Source organism: Apodemus sylvaticus, chromosome 1, assembly GCF_947179515.1.
Source record: "Apodemus sylvaticus chromosome 1, mApoSyl1.1, whole genome shotgun sequence".
In the NCBI taxonomy this organism is placed as follows: domain Eukaryota; kingdom Metazoa; phylum Chordata; class Mammalia; order Rodentia; family Muridae; genus Apodemus; species Apodemus sylvaticus.
Window position 1 is genome coordinate 164,112,017 of NC_067472.1, and position 24,005 is coordinate 164,136,021.

Genomic DNA, 24,005 nt, shown 5'->3' on the forward strand with positions numbered 1-24,005 from the left:
GAAATCAGGCTTCCTTTCTGTATCAAAACAGCCTGGCTTTCTACAAGTGCCATTCGTTTTTTAAGTCTCTTTTTCTAATGTAAAGGAATGCCCACAGGGATGTAATGATAATTTCCGGCAGCTGACTGCTGAGTGTGGAAGCATCCTATGTCAGATACTGAGTTCTCTGCTATAAAATGCAACCGCTCACGTTGTGCAATCCATGTTGTGTACAGGCTTCTGTGGAGCAATTCCAGCTTCCACAGGCCACAGCCTTGTCACCAGACATCAACAGAGTGGCTTCCTAATTCTGAGTGGGCTTACAATTCCAGTGGAATGAGATATGTAATTCCTAAACTAGGAACGCTAATACAGCACAGAAATTCACTTTAGAATATGTTCTGATAAAGGCAGTGTAATGTGCTACAGGGAGTAGTTAACTCTGCCCAGGCAGGGAGAAATTATGAAGGGGTCATGTTGGAAGGAACTTGAGTAATTGTATGAAGAAAAAGACTTTACAGGTCAAGACAGTAGACAAGGCACATGGACATGAAAGAGCATTAGTCAGATGGAAAATAGATTTCCTCTGGCTGTTACATAACTTACAATGTTGTTAAATATTCAACTGCTGTACACTCTTGGCCTCACTAGTCTAAGGTCCACCCGATCGGCAGGAGTGGTGTCTGCATTTAGTTTTATGCTGAATTTAAAAAATAAGCCCATTGATTACTTTCTTTTAAAAGGTTGAAGAGACTCTCACTTTATCTAATGTGTTTAGGTTTTTCTCTCCCTTCATTTGCAGGGTGTTTACGATGGTCAAGAAGGGGAGTCTCAGTTTAGGACAATAGTCAGACCCAACAGAGGTGGGCAGGAAGATAGGACAGAGCTGCACAGTGGTGAGGATAGGAGAGACAAGCACTGTGTTTCATGTTTCCAAGAGAGACTCACTGTTCCTCTGACCACCCCAGACCCTTCCCAGTTCTCTGGTTTGGCAGAAGGGGCACTAAGTGCTAGAGACAAGAACAGTCAGAACATCAAATGCCAAACAGAAATATAAAACACAAGACTCTTGCTTGAGTATGATCATGTCGGTCGTACAAAGTGAGCCACAGACATCAGCTACTTGCCTTCCAGTAAGTTATCTGCAACATGCCTGCCTTTCTCTTCCTTCTTGAAGTTTCCCACCCAGCCAGTATCATTCCTAGCAGTCTCTCTCATATTTCCCCCTTCTGGTGCTCTTCCTAAACTCTTACTCCCTCTCCCCTCTCCCCTCCATTCCATGAGAGACTGGCCCTAAGACTCAACAACTGATCCTGTTGCATTCAGTCCTCTTTTCCAGCCAGAGTCTATCCTCACTTTTCATGTAGTTTACAGTGGCCAGAGTCTAAGCATCAGGATAAAGATTGCTGTCGACATCTGAGTCAAACCAATTATTCCAAGGCAACAGAAGCTAAGGTCTTTGCTCTCTGAAACTGCACTGCATGAAAATGGAAATGAATGACTTATTATCAACTCCAATCCTATCATTCCATAGTAAGATACAGGTTCTGGTACATTGCCTCCAACATATATTAAAAAAACAAACAAAATGGTGAATACATTTTATCCAAACTATGCTCCCATGTCCAAGTTCTAGAAGCTTTTCTAATACCCTGATGTCGGCTCACCTCTGACAGAGGGCAGCACATCAATCGCTACATCCATTGGGAAAGCTGGAAGATACCATCAAGTTCTACACCCCTACTTCCATGGCCCAAAGCCTGTGGCTGAATAGTATGTGAGGCCTACATCTACAAGACGAACAGTCTCCGGGGTGTGAATTATGCTCCACAATGCCCAGTAAGTAGGTTCCAGCTGATGTGACCTTTGAACTGAAGTCTTTCTTTGCTCAAGTTAGTTGCATCCCCCACCTAATGCATCCACAGTCTAATGGGTCCTACTGGGAGCACTTCCTGAACAGGTAATTCCTTACTGAACAGTTGGCTTCTAGGATTATCCAATTTAGAGCAATTACTGTGTTTCACTATTCTATTAAAGCTGTTATCAAAATGCAAACTACTAAAGAACTCTGGGTGGTCAGATTCTAAACGATTTCCAGTTACTTCCTTGTATTTTTTTCCCTCTAAATCTAAAATTTTACTGTGTGTGTGTGTGTGTGTGTGTGTGTGTGTATAGTTGCTAAACAATGTTGCTAAACGTTGAATGCCACAGAAGACTTCTTCATGCTGTTTTCTTTCTCTAAAAAGAAGTTTGCACCAGCAACTGATTACATCAGCGAACAGTGTTCGTTAAAAAGAATTCATTATATTTACTTGGAGAACATGCATGTCCTACAGCACCCATGTAGAGGTCAGAGGACAGTGTGCAAAAGTCAGTTCTCTCCTTCCACCTCGTGTGTGATGGGAGCTGAACTGAGGTTGCTAAGCTTGGTAGCAGGTTCTTTTTCCTGCTGAGCCATCTCAATGATGCAAAGTTGAAAATTCTAATCAACCCTTAATATACTTAATAAATAAGATCCAATTTCAAAGTTTAAATTGAGACAAGCCTACTGATATATTTTTAAAATAATCTGAACTGTCTTTATTGTTCTAGAAGTACATCTGCATCCATTAGCCCAGGGAGAAACGTTTTTCAACTCTATTTTGAACATTATTGGCAGTAAAACGTAATCTGTCATTACTTGCAAATCTTCCTGATTGTTGTATGTTGTGACCTCTGCACTGAGTTCTGTGTTAGTGGAAAAATATAATTATTCCACTTTTCCTATTTTAGAGTAACTAACCTGCTCGGTGCTCAAACATAAACATTCCAACTTCTGTACAAATAACCTCACCAGGCTCTGACTTGAATTTCTAACAACATACAAACATCTGCAAGTTGAGAACTGCCACTGTGCTGAAGAAATGTTGCAGAAAAGTTGATAATTGGGCAAATGGAAGCAAGACTGTTAGGAGAGTTCCTCAACTTGGTTTAAAAATAATGTGTTGGGAGCTCACTGTAGGATCATGTCTTCTAGTAATGTCAGAAGCTGCACCTATAACATCTCACCAGTATGACTGCCTAAAAAGAAGCCTAATAAGGACAATACCTATAAACATGCCAATGTGGACAGAGGAAAACCCACAAGGCCTCTATTCCACATGAAGACTCACACAGCGAAGGATTGCTGAGAGCAGAAGAAATAGCCTCCCCCACAGTAGAGTACACCAATTGTTTATGCAATGTCAAATGTTCAGTCGGGAAAACACACATACAAGTAACATTAAACAGGCTGAGTGGGATATATATATACATGCAGTAACAATTGATTAAAAAAGAGAACATTAATTTGAAAGAGATCATTGAGGGTTATATTTAGGCAGTCTGGAGTGGGGAAAGCAAAGAAAGAAATCTTTCTATTATAGTCTTAAATTCTTAAAAACTAAAATAAAAAAGAAAAATAAAAGAAAGAAATGGTTTAGAAAATAATATAGTGGATTGAAGCGATAGCCCAGTGATTGCAGGCTGATGATGTTCTTGCAGGGCCCAGAGTTTGGTTGCCAGAATCCACACCACATGGTTCACAATTTCCTCTAACTTCTGGCTCCAGGAGATTAAATACCTCTGGCCTCTGGGTATACCAGTCCCTCACAGACACATCCACACAAAGACACATAAGCAAAATGAAAAAATTAAGACCAAAGTTGCCTCTTATTCAACCCCATGACACAGAAATGGGTAGAGACCCAGGTTGCCTTTCATTGTTGGGGGATCCTCATCTGAACCAAAGCACACAATCATTATTTGAGCAAGTATATCCTCTATTCTCTCAAGAGAGTATGTGTATCATTTTGGGTGACTTGGGGAGAGATTAACTTATTACATACAATAGAAGCTGTACAATGTTGGCGTTTAAACTCTGTGAAAGACTATGTAGAGCAGACCACTCCCATTTACACTCACTATCCTCTATCCATACTGACCATAATGAATATTCATTAAATGGGCCTCCAAATATTTCTATGGCCTTATGTAGAACTTTCCTTTGTTGATTAATTAATGTGTCCTAGCCTGGCTGGCTATGTATCCTCAGGTTACATTGAAAGGTAATCATTATCTGTGCTAGTCAACGTTGATGGTCAATTTGACAAGATCTAGACTGTTTCCTCTCAAGTGAATCTAGAGACACTTAAGAGTAGAGCATCCAGGAGTGCTTAGGATTATAGAGATTAGATGGATTGTGTGAAGACCTAACCTAACTTAAGATAGCACCATTCCCTGGGTGACTGAATTAGGGGAAAGTGACCCATGCCAGGATTTGCCTCTCTCTGCCACCTAACTATGGGTGTAATGTGCCTCCAGTTCTAGCGGTCATGACATTCCACCATGGTAAGTCTAGAGGGAATGCTAAAGATCCAACAGAAAGAATGGAGGTGAAGGATGAGGGTGAAGAGGCGGGCCGTTAAAAGATATGGCCATTGTACTCTCACCTCAGTGCAGCTGCGGCTACAGGAAGAAGACCTAAACAAGGCTAGAACCATTGATATTTCATCAGGAATGGGGAAGGAAGCCACAAGGCCCAGTTGCTGGGGGAGGGATGTTATTTTCTTCAATGCTGTACCCCCTGATAAGTTACCCCTCATTCCATAAATAACTCCCCAACCGTTCTCATGCAAGCTAGCCTAATTCAACTCTGTGCTTCCTACACAGACTGAAAAGAAATGAAAGTGGGAGGCAGAATTTTTTCAAAAGAAGAATGGTATCAATAGGACAGGGTGGGGGTAACAGGGAGTGACAATGGATAGAACTCATGGTATACATGTGTGAAGCTTAAAAGATTAAAAAAAATATTCTTAATCTATGAACAAAGAAAAGCCCTTCTCCCTTACATGGCTTCCTCCACCAGAGTATTTTATTATAACAAATAAGGAAATGTACATAGTACCACTCTAAAATTCAAAACCAAATAATTCAAAGCCTGAGGAAAGACCATAGAAAAGCTAAGAACATGTATTACACAGTCATACACAAAGTCTGACTCCAGCTTGCTCCCTTGCCCTTCTGACTGCTGACGGCCACATCTGTGTAGCACATACCTTGTAGGGCTATTATGATACTTAAATGTGATAATATGTTTTAACTATCTTAGATAATAATCAAAAATATTACATGAGAAATATTAAATGTTATTATAAATGACTTATTTCTCTGTGGACAGAATAACTCATAAATATTTACTGAAAGCCAATAAATAAATCACTTTTCAAAACAGGGTGAAATTATTCCTATGAAAACACACACATACACACACACACACATGCATGCACATACAGTTTATGCAAAGAGTTCTCTGGCCCAATTTCCTTCTAACTCATTAATCCTACACACGGGAGTAATGAACCAAAGTATACAGAGTGTCTGTTTCATGCTCTGCCCATTTCATGCTCTGATCATCTCTGATGACAAGGATGTAGTCACAAAGGAGACTTTGGAGAAAGTCACCCAAGGCCTTTGCTCAAAATGCAAAAAGGAAGAGGCTTAATGAGTGTCAGTCCTGTGGCTTATGCTGTGATCACAGAGTGGGCAGAATTGCTTTTAATCGTCCCACCTTTCCCTGAGGTAGAAAAGAAAACCAAAGGCAGAATCTAAATTCATTGTCCTCCCCAGAAAGGAACCTATTTACAGAGAGCATGCCATCTTTAATTGTACTCAAGGAAGGTAGACAAGGCCACACAAGGCAAGAACAACTCGGGTTTACTGAAGATTTAGTGCCAAGAACCACATTTTCTCCTCTATGTACTCAACATCCCCCACTGTGATGTGCCTGTCTTAGGTTGGAGATCATGCCATCTCCCAGGCCGGGGAGCTTCTTAGCTGATAAAGAGACAAAAAAGAAAAAGTCCTCACTGCTGTCTCATTCCCACCTTTGATCCTGGCAAAGGAGATCCTCACTCAGCATTTATTGATACAGAAATACCAGTCCCAGTGTCATTCAGTTGCTGTGACAAACACCTAGCCAAAAGCAACATGAAGGAGGAAAGGGCTTGCTTCTTTATTTGGTTCACAGTTCCAGGTTATCATTTATTGACCATCATTGCAGAAAAGTCAAGGTGGAAACTTAATGTACCACATTTACAGTTAAGAGCAGAAGGAGAGACAAACTTACCCCATGCCACCTGCTTGCAGGCTTCTGTGCTCGGCTAGCCTTGCACACGCTTCTACAGGTCAGGGCCTAGCACATGAAATGGTGCTGCCCACAATTGGCTGAGACAATTAACAATCAGAAACAATCCCCACAGACAAAGCCATAGGCCAACCTCATCTAGATAATTTATCAACTGAGGCTTCCTTCTAAATGTTTCTAGGTTATACACATTGACATACACAACTAACCATCACACTACCCAGCCTGTGTAATCACCAAACTAGCTGACCCAAAAGAATTTCTGCCAGACAGGAAGGGGAAATGAGGAACACAAAGATGAATTCAAGGAGATCAACCCTTAGAAGATGCTGCCAGTAAGAGGATACAGGAGAAAGCCTTTTCCCCTAAGCCCCATAAAAGAAGAGACTTGGGCTCTTCTTCCATTGGGATCTCTTTGGATGCCCAGTAAGTCTCTAAACACTTTGTTCTGTTCAATGTTCAACATATATTCTTCTGTTTCTCTTGGGATGTGAGGAAAAGAAAAGAATATAAGTAAAAAAGCATTTAAAAAGATGCCTACAGAGCAGTTCACTTAGCATCTCTTGCTATGCCTCATAAAATCAGCCTTGGTCTGTGGCCCCATAGTAACACATTATCTCTTCTTCCGTTCCCTCCCCATCTCTTCCTGTCTGTCCCTTCCTTCCGCCGTCCCAGCTCCAGCTCCTAATCACTAACAAAGATTATACAGGTAAAGCATTAACTCAAAAGCCCCATGCCTCAAGTTTTGTTCTCCAGGACCCTAAATCAAATGGGTAAGTAGTACTTTGCCTTTGCTGTCTTCTCTGTCAATACTGGCTAGGAGAAAGATGTCTGGTCAGGCAGCCCAGCAAAGACTGGAACAACTTTTGCAGTGACATTATTCATCTGCATTCCTCTAGGATGTGGTGAGCAAGCTGGGAAGAAGTGGAACCGCAGAAAAACTCTAACTTCATCTCCTGCTTCCACTCTCTCCCAGTTGTCTCTAAGAACCAACAAATAGAATTTGAACTTCACCAAAGTCCATGTAACTAAAGACTCTTGATCTGTTGACATGAAGCCACTCTGTCAGAGTAAACAAACGTATTCTCACACCTTACAGAGATCAAAAGTAAGGTCACTGGTTATAGAAAGGTGGATTTTCACCAAAACAAAGGAATTTCCTGGTTACTAATGGTTTCTAGCCAGGGAATGAACTACTTGATGTGTTAATAAATGTCAGTAAAGGTATGGGCAAGTAGACATGGGTATTTTCACAGAAAACTGTATCAGATTCTCTTCTGTGATAGTCGGTCTCTAGGGATGCATGCCCCTGGTATTGAAGCCTTCTTACTATCCTCCTTAATGATAAATCTGAGGCAGTCAAATATAAATAATAGAATTAAGAGAAAAATGATGCCAGACAGCTTTAGAGACTAGGTCATAGGAATCACTAGATCTTTCCCCTTAGTATTTTGGAGGGTTTGTTCTGGGGAAAAGTAGTTTCCACATGAGAAATGTCTAAGACAATTACTCCATAAGAAGGTATCTACATAGCCATGTGTGAGTAAGGGGAGAATCTGTTTCAATTGTCTTAGAGATGAATAAAGAAGGCATCTTGGCATCCAACATCCTGACTTAGGCAGTCATCATAGGATTCTACCTCCAACAGTCAAAACATTATGACCACATTGAGACTCCAAGTGAGAACTGTACCTCTGACTGCATGAAACATATATGACTACAAGCGATCATTCTTTGACCACTTGTGGAGCTTGGCCTACTCAGGGATGGTATCGCCTGTTCCCTTGCCTACCACCAACACATAACCTTTCCACCTGTCAACATCCCCATCCACAGTGGCTCCTGTCTCATTTTCTTTTCATATCTTTCCCATACTGACTGCTTCTCAAGGCATGTTATCCACCTGAGTATGAGCTAGTCACACAGAAACAGTGGCTAGATCCCCCGTGACTCCAGCCCATTAATTATGCCCCTTGGGGATCCACTTAGGCCAATATGCCCCACAGAGGAACACCACAAATGTATCTTCTCTGTTCTGTGAAAATGACAGGGACAATGGGCAAACTTACTCGACATTCCCGGCAGGTCTTGGTTAAAATCCGCTGGCCCTCGGCAAGAACTTTTCCTCCATAGATACATTTTGCTGCAAGAAAACAAAAATAAAAGCAGTTCATGCCTAGTCATGCTATACTACAAAATGACCTAAGAGTCTCTGCCCAAATCCAATAGAGCCACAGAAACATAGATTCCCTGAGTCTAAGTGATATAAACTTCTTCATCTAATATAAGGAAGAGTAGTATGCAAGGCCCAGAAGCTCTCAGACAGACTTCAGCTTTTTGAGTTTACCTCACCTTCATAGCAAAGCAAAATTAGTGGGGAAAAAAGCTAAAATTTGGGCAGAAAGTTTTGTAGCTGGGTTGGTGTCCCTATCACTCCATTGGGTTTTCTGCCTGGCTACAGGAGGTGGCCTCTTCAGGTTTCATATCCCCAATGTTGTGAGTCACAGCTAAGGTCACCCCCATTGATTCCTGGGTGCCTCCCTTATCCCAGGTCACTGTCTCATCCTGGAGATGCCCCCTACCTCTCCACCCCATCAGCTGCAGATTTTCATTCATTCTTATGGACATCTGGCCATCCCTCTTGTCCCTCCCCACACCTGATCACAACCCCCCCATTCCCCTCCCAATCTCCTCTCCTACCCAAATCCCCACCTCCATCTGCCTCTCATGACTATTTTATTCCCCCTTCTAATTGAGATTCAAGCATCTTCACTTGTGCCTTCCTTCTTGTTTAAATTCTTTGAGTCTGTGGAGTGTAGCATGGGTATCCTGTATTTTATGGCTAATATCCACTTATAAGTGAATACATACTTTGCATGTCTTTTGGGGACTATGTTACCTCACTCACAAGAAATGTAGGGACAGCAGATAGAACAGAGACTGAGGAAATGTTCAACCAATAACTGGCCCAACTTGAGACCCATACTATGGGCAAGCACCAATCCCTAACACTGTCAATGATACTCTATATTATACTTGCAGACAGAAGTCTAACACGGCTTTGCTCTGAAAGACTCCACCCAGCAATGAACTCAGACAGATGCAGACACCCACAGCCAAACAGTAGATGAAGCTTTGGGACTGGAACTCTTATAAAAGAATAGGAGGAAGGATTGTGGGCCCAGAGGGGGACAGGAACTCCACAGGAAGATTAACAGAGTCAACTATCCTGGTGGACCCTTGGGGCTCTCAGAGACTGAACAACCAACTGAAAAACATACAAGGCTTGGTCCAAGGCCTCCCTGCACATATGTAGCAGAAGTTCAGCTTGGTCTTCATGTGGTTCCCAAACAATTGAAGTGGGGCAAGGGGTGCTATCCAAAAAGTTGTTGCCTGTACATGGGGCATGTTCTAGTTGGGCTGCGTTGTCTGGCCTCAGTGGGAGATGATCCAAAGCCTTACAGAGACTTGATGTGCCAGGGTAGTAGACCCCTAACCCCTCAGAGGAGAAGGGGAAGGAGGAGAAGGGAAGGATTGTGGGAGGTTGTGAGCAGGAGGGCGCAGTAATGAGGATGTAAAATGAATTAGAAAGAAAGAAAGAAAGATAGATGATAGATAGATAGATAGATAGATAGATAGATAGATAGATAGATAGTGTTCTCTCTCTCTCTTTCTCTCTCTCTCTCTCTCTCTCTCTCTCTCTCTCTCTCTCTCTCTCTCTCTCTCTGTGTGTGTGTGTGTGTGTGTGTGTGTGTGGTAACTTTATGTCAGCATCTTTCTCTGTCCTTCTCCATATTTGTTGAGACAGGGTCTCATACTGGACCTGGCACTTACTGATTCAGGTAGATTGACCAGGCAGTGACCTCCAGGATCTCCCTAACTCTGTCTTTCCAGAGTTGCCATTGCATAGCCATGCCCTGCTATTTATTTGAGTACTGGGAATCTGAACTCATGTCCTTAAACTTGTTAGTGCATGTACTGGGCCACCACCACCTCCAGCCCAACCAGCAGTAGTTTTGATGTAGACAGTGCTGCTATCAGGTGTACCTCTGGGTAAAAGGGATATGTCTTGTTCATCAAAACTTTACACAACACTGAGGATCCCCTATGTGCTTCTTTATGATTCCGAGAGGAGAGTGCCCTGAGCCCAGATGCACTTAATCATATTCAGACAACTAAGACAATCAAGCCAACCTGGCTAATTGTGATATCAGCACACTGGAGAAGAGGCCTTGAGAAAGGTGAGCTGTGTGGGCTAACATGCAGGCCAAAATGTGGAAGTCAGTCTTGTAGAACATTTCAAAGAGAAACAGCTCAATTTAGATTCTGCTAGGGCTCGGTCCTTGGCTTTGCTTCCTGACTCATTTTAAGCATTTGCAGAATATGTCAATTTGCTATGACCCCTCTCTGATTCTACTAGATTTTTCCAGCCACTTCAAGAGGAAACAGAAAGCAAAGGTCTGATTAAACACTTTCCTGGCCTGAGAGGGGCCCTCTAGCCCTAGCTCTCTAGAGAAACAGAAATAAATTCACACTTGCCTTTAGTTCATGAAAACAGCTTCACCTCTCAGGCCTTTTCTGTATCTATTAAAGTTGGGTTGATTAACTTTGGTAGTTCCCTGGTTCTACAGTCTTTGCATTCTCATCCAACGTTCATATTGTTTTGTAAGCATCTGCCGAACGCTCATAGTCACAGAAAATGAAGAGGCCAGAAACAAATGACGTTTTACTTAACATGTCATCTCTGTAAGGTAGATGCCCTGACATGATGCCCAGAGCCCTCTGTGACAACTGACATATTTATACAGCTGTTGAAACAGTGCCACCCAACAGGCCTCAGCCAAATGTTGATCTATGCTGGGCTATGGATAGCCACTTTGCCCAAAGTCAAGACTCCTTACTAAACCAGCCCAAATCTGATAAAGCATTGACAAAAATGACACAAAGTCCTGACTCTCTGGGCTGACTCAGGACAACTCTAAGAGGCCATTCTGACTGAGGATCCCAGTGGGAAGAACTGAGGCATTTTGAGGTATCTTGTCAACCAACTTCTGCAGATGTTGTTCCTTCAGAGCCCATTCTGATGCATAAGTGATCCTGTGTGCCTTTTCTAATAAATCATGGCACGTGGACATCTCCATAGCAGACTGGTCCTAGTCAACACCTAGCCTGCAGCACCCCACACCACCCAGCTTCACCTTGGTGCTCTCTTCTCAGTGAAGGGCACCACTGCCTACCCCAGCTCCCTCTATGTGTACTTCTTACTCAGTCTTGTGTCCAGTGAGAAACCAAGTCAGAGCAATGCTTCCTGTTCAAGTCATGCTTCTCCATTCCCCTCTCTGACCTTCATTCAAACCATCAGTGTCCCAGAGAGGTGCTACCAAACCTCCCTGTTTTAACCTCAGCCTTCCCCAGTCTGACCACAGACAACTAAAAGGGCATCATGGTCTGTTAGCTTTTCCTGATCTCTCAAAAAGTCAAAAACTTACCAATACCTGTGCTTTTACTCAAAAATTCAATTCATACTGCATCTATTCTCTCTTTCTCCCCTATCTCACCCCCTCTCTCTCTTTCTCTCTTTCTCTCTCTCTCTCTCTCTCAAACATTGCCTATATTCTTGTCTTCTATAGAAGTTCTCAGATCTCCATTATCCACTGACACCTTCTGTCTTAGTTGAGGTTACTATTGCCGTGAAGAAACACCATGACTAAAAGTAAGGGATGGAAAAGGTTTATTTGGGGTATTCTTCCACATCACTGTTCATCATCAGAGGAGGTCAGGACAGGAACTCAAACAGATCAGGAACCTGGAGGAACCTGGAAACAAGAGCTGATAAAGAGCCCATGGATGGGCACTGCTTCCTGGTTTGTTGCTCATGGCTTGCTCTGATTGCTTTCTTAAAGAATCCAGGACCACCAGCCTGGGAGTGGTGCCACCCACAATGGGTTAAACCCTCCCTCATCAACCACTAATTAAGAAAATGCCCTATGGACTTGTCTATAACCAGATCTTACAGAGGCATCTTCTCAATTGAGATTTCCTCCTCTCAAATGACTATAGCTTGTGTTAAATGGACATAAAACTAGCCAGCATGATTGACTCCTTGTCAACATGACACACAAGCACATCATTATTAACACACAACCTTTTCTCTCTTATTCATCCCTGAGACTGCACATTAACAAAGACATCACTATAGAAACATTTCACAAACTTAAAAAAAAATCCCACAACCTTAAAATTCAAATTTTTAAAAGTTATTTTTAAAATCAAAAATCCACTCTTTTAAAGTCCGAAATCTCTGTCAAACTCAAAAATATTTTTAAAAGTTCAAAGCCTCTCAACTGTGGGCTTTAAAAATAAAAAAATAAAAAATAAATGTTTTCTTACTTCAAGAGGAAGAACCAGAGTATATACATGATCTGAACAAAGTAAAACCAAACGTTAAAAATATAAGTATCTCAATGTCCACTATTTGGGGTTCAGTCATGATCGTCTGGGCTCCTGAAAGGCCTTGGGTCACCTCTCTGACTCACCCTCTCCAGCACACTTTGCTCATCTGTCTTCCTATGTAAACTTTAGCTAGCTCCACTCCATCTTGGCTGTTATTCTCAATGGTTATCCTACAGTACTGGTATCTCAAAAATGCTTGGTTCTTCTACAACTTGGATGCACTTTAATTAATCACCTCTCATGAGCTCTCTTCACAGTGCCAAGCCTCAGTTTCTCTCTATGACACCTTCAATTCTCAGGTTTCTACTACTACTGAGGTTGTACACCCTCTCCAATCCTATCCTGGCTTCTCACAGTGCCAAACCTCAGCTGCTTTTCCTGAACCCTCAATTTCTCCAAAACCATTACCACCTGGGTAACAACTACCATGTCTGGCTGTCAGTGAAATATACAGCCTTGGTCACCTTTGGAACACAGCTTCTGTGTGCTGACTCTCAGGAACCATTTCCCAGAAGAATTCATATCAATGATGCTGGTCTCTTCTTAATCACTGCTAAATTCTTAGCTCCAGTCGACCAACATCAAGTATCCAAATAACACAAAGGATTTACTTTAGTAGTTCTGCTATCATATTAACCACAACTAATTCTTCCATCCTAGCTAACCAGAATCACTGATTCTCAACTCAGAATAGCTTGCTCGGCTGGCTTTCTTATAGAAGCCAAGACCACAAGTCAGGACTGGCACCACTCACAATAGGTGAGCCCCCCAATATCAGTTAATAATGAAAATGCCCCACAGCATTATCTATCCCCTAATTTTTAAAATATTTTTAATTTAGTTTTTTTTTTACTTATTCACCTTATATCCCATTCACTGTCCCCTTCCCAGTCACCCCCTACCATAATCATTCCCCTATTCCCTTTCCCCTTCTCTTCTGAGGGGGTGAGGTCCCCTGGGTATCCCCCTACCCTGACACTTCAAGACACAGTGAAGCCAGACGCATCCTTTCCCACTGAGGCCAGACAAGGCAGCCCAGCTAAATAAGAACATATCCCATGTATAGGCAACAGCTTTTGGGCTAGCCCCTATTCCAGTTGTTCCAGACACATATGAAGACCAAACTGCATATCTGCTACATATGTGCATGGAAACCTAGGTCCAAGCTGTGTATGTTCTTTGGTTGGCTGTTCAGTCTCTGAGAACCCCAAGAATCCAAGTTAGTTGCCTCCTGTGGAGTTCCTATCCCCTCCAAGGCCCACAATCCTTCCTCCTATTCTTCCATAAGAGTCCCCAAGATCCTCCCACTGTGTATACCCCAATTTATTGAGACATTTTCTCAATCTAGGTTCCCTCCTCTTGATTGTGTCAAGTTGACATAAACCTAGCCAGCATACCATCCCAACACTATACCCATCCACTTCTATCTTTTTAGCATATACCCATTCCTTTTCATAGCTCTAATATATATCCATTATAACATATGTAGCCATACATTTTTACACTTCCAACATATATATCAGTTTTCACCCTTCCTAGATATGTATCCATCCATTTGCATCTTTCAACATATAAACTCGTCCATTTCCTCCCTCCCAGCATATATATCTGTCCATTTCCATGCTCTCATATATGCCGCAATCTGTCTCTACCCTCCACACATATAACCATCCATTTTCGCCCTCTCAATAGATAGATAGATAGATAGACAGATAGACAGATAGACATATATCTATTTTAATGATGTCCCATCTTCTCTTAAGAAGAGTGTGTATGTCTGTCTATCTGTCTGTCCGGATTGTATTGTATTTGTGATATAAATTCATAATTAGGTGGTATACTGGCTGGTTTTGTGTGTCAACTTGACACAAGCTGGAGTTATCACAGAGAAAGGAGCTTTAGGTGAGACAATGCCTACATCAGATCCAGCTGTAAGGAGTTTTCTCAATTAGTGATCAACGGGGAAGGGCCCCTTGTGGGTGGTACAATCCCTGGGCTTGGGTTCTATAAGAAAGCAAGCTGAGCAAGCCAGGGGAAGCAAACCAGGAAGTAACATCCCTCCATGGCCTCTGTATCAGCACCTGCTTCCTGATCTGCATGAGTTCCAGTCCTGACTTCCTTTGGTGGTTAACAGCAATGTGGAAAGTATATGCTGAATAAACCCTTTCCTCCCCAACTTGCTTCTTGGTCATGATGTTTGGACAGGAATAGAAACCCTGACTAAGACAGGCAGATAAGTCCAAGGTGTGAGGGTGCTCACCTTTATACATAGGAAGGCCCAAGGTCAATATCAGATCTCTTTCCTCTATTTGCTCTCACCTTTATTTTTTTTAAAGTTTCATTAAACATGAAAATCATCAATTTAGCTAGGCTGGGGAGTCAATGAGTTCCAGGAATCTGTTTGCCTCTGTACATACACATGGATGAACCTCATAGGTGCATGCCACGATGTCCCTGGGAATCCTAGCTCTTGTCCTCATGCCTATGAAGTAGTCATTGCACAGACTAAGCCATCTCTTTAGCCCCAAGAAGTCGCTCTTGAGCCTGAAACCTAATAAACTCTCCTACTTGCTGTTTCTATTGTTTTTTTGGACCACACCCTGGCAGAGCATATATCACACTGTATCTTAACTACACACTTAATTCTACATCTTTCCTGCTGTCACCTCCACGAGAGTCAGAACTGTGTAGGCATAATTGTGAATCCCACCTCAAGCTCAGTGCCTCTCTGGGCTTACTGTTGGCTAAAAATGATAAACACTGCTTCAACTTCAACATAATGAGCTCTAGTGAGTAGTAAAAAAAAATCTCCTGGCCTGCTAGGAGTTATTTCTGCTATTCCATATTGCTTCAAACATCCAACAATTTCAGAACAAATGCAGCAACAAAAACAGCACCTAAATCGAGGAATGATACAGTTCCCTAAGTGATTGTTTCCTTGTTTCTTCATTTTTAAAACAATCTCTTTTATGCCACAGTGTTCTAGATAAATCCATGTCTGTGACTCATTGCTCTCAATGACACTTTGGCTTCCCCACCCCATTGTCTTACACAGGAAGAACCCATCTCCAAGACCCTGGAATTCCTGTATGATAAAATCCCCATACTTCTAAAGACAGCAGCTGCCAACTTGGCGAGGTGGCTCGCTCCAGAGTGACAGTTCTGCTAAATACACTCCTGTCAACACTGCCATCTGTTTCTTGGCATAAGCTGGATAATGCAGAAATTCTCCTTTTCTTTCCCTTTGGCCCTTTGCCACTCTACAATGGTATTAACACGCTTGCTACCCTGTCTTGAAACATTCGGCTGGCTCCTTTCTGTTCTGGCAGGCTCATCCAGGACTCCTGTATGGAGATAAAAATGCCCTACTGTTTATGCCACACTCAGAGACACATCCTGCATCCACCAGGCTGCTATAAAAAATAAATGTCTGCTGAATTTTATGCCATCACATCATAGTGAGCTTTGGGACCTTGGGGAATGACACCAGCCTGTGTCTGTATGTCTCCACCACTTGCAGCTGTGTCAAGGTACAGAAAGTGCATATGACATGGATGCCAGGTTTCCACAAAATAACCTCAGACAACTTTTGGGATTGGAAAGTCCCCCTGTGTTCATAGTCTCCCCTACTGCTCTGATAGCATCCCTTCCTTCGCTGTCATCTCCTTCTTTATGTAGAACACCAGTCCTCATTATCAAACCTCTTGATCTGCAGCCAAAAGACTTATTTTTGATGTCTGAGGAAATTCAAGCGCAAGGTAAGTCAGGCCCTGCTGCCTTTGGCTGGGCACTGGAGAATTCATTCCTACAGCTTTCAGCGTGAGCAGAAATGCAAATGGATACCTGGAGCCCTTCATGTCACACCAGGGATGTGCAAAGTAGAGTATTTCACAGTGTCCAACCATGAAATTGAAACCCAGCCCAGCACACACTTCCTGATGATGTCAGAAGCAAATATGCTGGGCATCTGGAGACAGTTTATTGTTCCTTTTGCACCCCACAGACATCCAGGCCTTTGGATTTGACCTTGAATTTTTGAGTTCAGGGTCTGGAAACTTTGGCCACTTGGGTGCACACTGAATGAACAATTAACAGGTGCTGCTTCTGTTGTCCCTGTCACATACACATAAGTCCCTCTGTCCACATTCAGATCTTCATTGCCTTACACATGTCAGCCATCCCTGGACACTTGGTAACTTTGACATAGCACTCTGCTTTATACTAAAAGTACCTGACAGATCAGAAGTACTAAATACCCAAGGGTTCTCCCATCCTCAGTAAATTACTTTGATGAGCTTACAAACTCCCCCCACATCAAACTGGGTATCACCAAGGCATCTCCAAACCACAGATGCCAAACAGAAGGCATAATGCACACAAGTGTGCACCAAACTGTTTCTTCCCTTTGCCATCTTTGTATTTCATGCTGCTTGTCTCCTGTGCACTCTCCTTCAAAACATGGCACCTGCTCTCGCACAGACACTCACACAAATCAACGCTTATATGCCAGGTCCTTTAGCTGTCACTCATAGCCATCCTTTCTCTTCCTCTCCCCAGGCAGTCTCTGCCTGCTCGCCCTATCACCTGCATATGGACTATGTCCAAGTCCCAGGCTTGGCTACTGCCTCCAGGTGGGTTAACACAGAGCCCTTTCTTAAATCACTTCTCTGTGTGTTCCATAGCCCTGCTTTAAAACTCCATTAAAATCTGTCTATATGTGTGCACCTGTGTAAGTTTATGTATACTACATGAATGTAGATGTCCAAGAAAGCAACAGGGTATCAGATCCCCTGGAACTGAAGTTATAGGCAATTGTGAGCTGTGAATGCTCACCAGACCCAAGTTCTCCACTAAGCTACCCACACAGTGCCACCCACTACCCACTCACCCCCCCAAAAACCCTTAAGTTTTTAAAATAACCTCATATTCATTATTTTTTCATTAATTTATTTATTCACTTTACATCCCAGTCACAGCCCTGCCTCCCTCAGCTCTTCCCAATCCCACTCTCACAAATTCCTTGCCCCCCATGACTCCTTCCTCTGCTTCTCAGAGAAGGGGAACCCCACCCATTGGGTACCTCCTCACTCTGGAATATCAAAGCACTGCAGGTAAGCACATCTTCTCCCCTGACCAGGCAGTCCAGCTAGGGGAAGGGGGTCCAATGGCAGGCAGCAGAGTCAAAGACAGCCCCTGCTCCAGTTGTTAAGGGACCCACATGAAGATCTACAAATGTATAGGAGGCCTAGGTCCAGCCCCTGGATGCTCTTTAAAGACCTTAATTTTTAAGTTAAAAACACCAATTCTATGTTCAATTCTATATGCGTTTTTTTAAACCTGTGTGCTTCCCTCTGGCAGGTATGTTCATACTCACATGGACACCTAAAAAAATCCTACTAATTTCCAAATATACTGCTAAGCTGTTATTGTGAACATTCCTAAACATGCATGTGTCCACACTGCACTACAACTGTCCCACTTCACTTCTGGACACAAGAACTTGTACCTCCCTCAGTGGGAGCTTCTTTCACAAGCCAAACAAGACACCCGAACCCAAAACTACCTAACAGAGATTTCTATTTAAAACCTAATAAGAAATAAAAAGTCTTTCAAGCCAGAAGGTCTCAACCTTTTAACTTTAGAGATATATTAAATATTAATCTATTGTGTTCATAGTCCCACTGAATCTCTGAGCATCAAAGTATCATCAGAGTTACTAAGAAGTTGAGTTCGGTATAACTATATAACCAACTTGATCTGGACTCTACATAAATATAAAACTCCACCATTATCATTAGGTTGTGTTTCAGGATCTTGGAAAAATTAGGCAATTTTGTGGGATCATCTCATAACTCAACAATTCTCAAATGAACTGGAATACAGATAGATGTCCATCTTCCTGATATATAATAAATAGAATTAATTATATGTAACAAAGGCCTTGAGCACCACCCAGATGGCTCAGCAGGTAAAAGCACCTACTGCAAAGGCTGACACATGAGTTCATTCCCTGGACATACATGGCATAAGGAGAAAATCAATAGCCAGAGGTATCCTCTGACTCCTATATATACCCCCCCACACACACACACACAAACACACACTAAATAAATAAATGGAAAGGGGTCTTGAGAGTGCCAGTTTTGGGTCCAATCATTCTACATTGGACAATCTTATATTAAGGCAATTCAAAATAATCAAAAAATGTGTTTCTATTTGAGGCACATTATCATAGAGTCCTTATAATAATGAAAAATGGGAAACAGCCTGATCTTTTGATAACTGGAAAATATATATGCAACAGTAAAACAGTGGGAAACTGAAATTCAGTAAAAATGGGATTCATTGTCTTTAAAACTATGCAGACACACTTAAAAGATAATGGCTAAGTCAGCAAAGCAGAATATATAAATTTGATTTGTCTGTTTGCTTGCCTGCTGTTTTGGTTGGGGGATGTTTTATTGTTGGCTTTTTGAGATAGAGTCTCACATAACCCAAGCAAGCCTCTGATTCACTATATGACCAAAGGTGGCCTTGAACTCCTAACCCCTCCAAAACCCAGTTCAGGAATGCATGCATGCACCACACAGTTAGGCTGCCACATTTCTATCCAGAAGTTTTCTCTCTAGATCAGTTACTTTTATGAAAAATCTACAGGCTTTGTAGTCAGCAAAGCTAGTTAGAGATATCACTAGCCTTGTGGCCTTGGGAAACTGATTCCCCCTAGGCTGAGTGCCTGGAGAAGCAGAGTGCTAACAATGTAAGTTACCTTACCATGAAAACCAATACATTGAACAGATGTTTCCAGCATAGTACAGCACATAGCAGGCACATGCAGGGCGCTCTCTCTCTCTCTCTCTCTCTCTCTCTCTCTCTCTCTCTCTCTCTCTCTCTTAGTTTACAGTGTGTTCTCTGCAATGGTGGTGAAGAACAATTTTCTAAGATCTGTTTTTTATATATACATGTGAGTGCCTGTATACATGTATGTGCACCATGTTTGGTACCAGTGCCTATAAAGGAAGGTGTCAGGTCCCTTAGAAATGGAGTTACAGATGGTTGTAAGATACCATGTGGATGCTGGACATCGAATCTGGGTCCTCTGCTAGAGCAGCAAGTGCTCTTAACTGCTGAGACATCTCTCTAGCCTGACAAGGTATTCTTTATCATTATTACTTGGGTTGACCAACACTGAAAAGAAATGTTTCAGTGTTTTAAACTAATTTCATACTGAAAGTTCTAAAAAGGGCACCTTAATAACAAGAGATCTATCCAAATACTCAGAGAAACTAATTACAGAATTTGACCCTTAACTTGATCATTTAAAATAAAAAAACTAAACCATATAAACTTGAGGGGTTGTACATTCACACTCCAAGTCCAGCCTGGTGTTAGAGCCTGAAAAAGCAGCTTGGTCACTCAGATGTGAAGAATGGAGGACAGTAAATATGGAAGGTGGGAGACTGTGTTTGAGGAGAAAGAGCCTGTGTACAGTGTCTGCTGCAATGATAGTGATTGAATCGTTCAACCCTTTTTATCCAGCATTGGATCAACTGTCACTGCTTTAATACAGAAATGTTAGTCGGGTCCTGAAACAGAGGGTAGTAACTCAAAAAGCACAGAGGATCACTCTGACCCTTGGTGAATACTTACGTCTGCAAACTTTACAACACTGGCCGGAAATGTGCACAGGAAGTGAGTCTGGGGAACAGTTGAGCGGGGGACAGGACATCCTTCGGCACTCCACAGCACCACTCTGAGAACAGAAAGACAGAGAAAGGGGTCTCTGAGGTGCTCCATTAACACGTCTATTTCTGAGGAAGTTTGCCTCTCTTCTCCAGGACCTCAGGGAGACAGGGCAATGTGGGGAGTTCCCAGGCCACACCACAACCACAAATAAAGCATTCTCTCTACCTGGAATGAACCTGTGTCACCTCAATTACTTTTCTGATAAACATCACTGGCTTCATCCACCTGCCCATGTGGACTAAGTAGATTAGGCAGAAAACAAAAAGCCCATTTCTATGAGAACATAAATAACACCTTTGGTAGATCCTGTCAATCATTTTTAAGGCTCTAAAAATCCATTTTGTGTTTTCCTGGACAAACAATGGCATTCTTCAGATATTTATCAAGTAATTTCAACTGGACAGGGTTTACATACTAATCTGAGGTGAAGCTCTAATGATTTTTTCTGAAACTAAAAGAGTCTACAGATGATGGATATTCTGTAAAGTAGGGAGAGGTGGATATCTGCAGTTCTCAGGAACAGACACCTTGTAAAAATATAATACAAGTATCGAGAGACTAATTAAACTGTTAAAAGTTTATGGTGGGAGCTGGAGAGGTGGCTCAGTGTTTAAGAGTGTATAACACCCTTTCATAGGATCTGAGCTCAGTTCCCAGCATCCATGTTGTTCAGTTCATAACCACTAATAACTCCTGCCCCGGGGGAACCCAAAACTTAAGGTTCCAGTGGGCACCTACATTCTCACCCACATACTCACACAGAGATGCGCTTGAGTACATATAATTACAAGTAATAGAATAAAATCTTAAAGTGTGTAGTCTAGGAGAAAGAATAAAGCAGATAAAGCTCCTAACTTTAGGGCAGGAAATCAAAGGTATCTCTGCCTCCCTCCAGACCTGGCTTTCAGACTCAAGAAAGTAAGTTATATAAACAAAGATAGAACAAAGAGTATAGAAAAAAGAAGATGTTAATTTCCAAGTATTTGGAAATTGCTAGCATTATTAAAGGTGAGTGGGTATAACGGAAGTAGCATTATGTGCTAAGTAGCATAGTCACATGCTAATCAGCAGATGCCTTGAAGAGAAGACTTAAGCTAGGGGCTTACTTTGCACGTGCAGTTCCTGCAGTTGTCACCATCCACCCAGGAGTCTTGGTCCCTGTAGAGCAGCCCACTCACTTGGCAGGTCTTCTCACAGTGGCAATTTTCCAGTTGACCAAGTCTCGTCTCTGCATAATTCAGCTGCAAAAAAAGATTCAGTGACTGTAATTTGTGTGATTAGATTGTACTGTTCCAGAAAAGCTAATAGTAATAAGGAGGGAAAAAATCCAAGGAAAAAGAGAAGAAAAATCTCTAAGTGGTTTCCTGATTCTTAACAGAATCTGTTTTCTGGTTTTCACACAGGTAAAAATCACACTAAATTGAAGACATGCTGTCTCCTGTGGTCTAATGAACATCAAATGAGACATTAAATGGCGTATTTCTGGAGCCTCATGGGAATCTATGACAGCATGTGCTTACAGCACAAACCCACACAGATGTGCTGGCAATGAGAGTGTTCCAGGGAACTGATTAGGACGCTGAGTAGAGATTTAATTGGGAAGCCTCGTGTGCTCACATCTGTCTCCCACCATCCTCTCTGTGCAGTTCACAAAAGTGAAGGCATAACTTCCTCTAAGATGAAAACTCTGGGGACTTGCAACAAGAAAAGAAAACCATCGGAGAAACCAGTATCTTCCCAGGTCAGTGTCCCCAAACAGAATGCCCAGGAATTCATTTGAACATTCAGAGGTAGATCAGGGGAGGTTGAGAAAACCCTATCTGAGACAGGTTGATTGGTTTTGTTTGTTTGTTTGGTTGGTTGGTTGGTTAGTTATGGGAGAGTTACAGAGTTGGCTCAGGGAGTAAAGCACTTGCCAGGCAAGCATGAGGGCATGAGCTCCATCCCTGGCACACAGGTCAAAGCTGGGTGCAGCAGTTGTCTATAACCATGGTGCAAGGGAGATAAAGACAGATCTCTAGTGTTCATTAGCCAAGCTAGCTGAATCGAAGGACTACTGATTCAAGGGGAGACTCTCAAAAATAAGATGAAAGTGGAGGAAGAAGACACTGACATGAGCCTCTGGCCTCAAAATACACACTCACACAGACAGACAGACAGACACACACACACACACAGAGACAGAGAGACAGAGAGACAGAGACAGACAGACAGACAGACAGAGAAGGAGGAAGACAAAGAAGATGAAGACAGAAGAAGAAGAAGAATTGCAACACCTATATAGAAGACTGACTCAGTCTTCCCACACCCTACTTCTTTCGCATAAAGTGTCACTGTAAGAATCAAGTACCAATTCCTAATTTCTTTTTTCTTTCTAAATCACACCTTCTCTACCACTGCTTTGCATGTATTTCCCGTAGAGACCAGAGCAGCCTTGGAACCAACCATGACTATTGCAAGTCAGTATCTTAGGTATGATGGCAAGCCTGGAAAACAACATCTTTCTTTGACCCCACCATCTTTCTTTTATCAGATTGTGCAACAGTTTTATACATTTATATAATAAATTTAAGTCATCTTCACATGCAGCCTGTACCTCCTCATCTCCCTCTCTCTCCTCTGGAGTCCTTTTTCTTAGCAAGAACTCCTCCTCTTTCCATGGCTCTTTTCTAGGTATGACCCCTGAGTATAACTGTAGCTTCTTCCCCAAGCATATGTGGGCGTTTCACCAGAGCAGGAGCCCTGGCTATCCCACTGAAGACAATGAGGCAAACCCGAAATAGCCTTCAACTGCCAACAGTCAGCTTCATGCTCTCTCCTTGTGCTTCTAAACAGCATTACTCTCTGAAAATACAGTCCAATATAATTCTAACCTATGGTATGGTGATTTGTGGCCATTCCTTTTCCTCCAAGCACTTGTAATTTCTCAGAGAAAGGTGTCCTTTGTTGCCTCCTATGATAAGATGCAAACAGCAGATAAAGCAGACCCCTCAACTACCTACATGCTCCATGTTCACCCTGGAGCTGAGAACTAACAGACTTGCTTTAAACACCCTACAGTTCCTTCTAATATGTATGATCTTCCAAAGCATTGCATTTTACTTAAAGCTCCAGCTTAATTATAGAGTTTCCAGAACCTATGGCAATTAAGATCTTCAGGAGTTCTTTAGGAAGCACAGATAAAATACACTTCCAAGAGTCTGGCGAGGTTAAGTAACCAAGCCACATATACGTCAAAGATAATGAAATGACAGCTCATCACTTACTATATGTATTCCATCTATTAGCCACAGTCGCTCCTACATGAGACGGAGATGAACAAAAACAGGTGAGCTAGATATGCCTGCTAAAAGTAGCTCCAAATGGGGCTTGTGAGCTCAGCATGAAGCGTGTGTGCCTTCACAGTGAAAATCTAGAACAGCTCTAGTGTCTGGGTGACACCAAGAGGAGAAGTCCTTAAAGACCCCATGATCTGAGAGGGAGCTTTACCTACTGAAGCTCTGTGACGTGGGAGCTTATCTTTGTGATGACCAGTGAGCAGTGTCCATCCAACACAGCTGAGCTATGCCCATCTGTGAGGCTCCAGTCCTAAGAAAACTTCATTTTTAATGTAATGCGACCTGGTTTCCTGTCTAAATTTTCTTTTGACTTTTAATATATTTAG

At 42.3% G+C, this 24,005-nt stretch overlaps 1 protein-coding gene across 1 annotated transcript in view; it reads right to left on the reverse strand.

Annotated features, from left to right (window-relative positions):
- The window catches only part of Nell1 (neural EGFL like 1), a 937,387-nt gene that overhangs the window by 659,612 nt on the left and 253,770 nt on the right, over positions 1-24,005 (reverse strand). The window contains exons 8-10 of the mRNA XM_052161842.1: positions 21,448-21,582; positions 20,246-20,348; positions 8,212-8,285 (exon numbers count right to left, since the gene is read on the reverse strand). Of these exons, the coding sequence (XP_052017802.1) occupies positions 8,212-8,285; positions 20,246-20,348; positions 21,448-21,582 (312 nt within the window). The remainder of the gene's footprint in view (positions 1-8,211; positions 8,286-20,245; positions 20,349-21,447; positions 21,583-24,005) is intronic.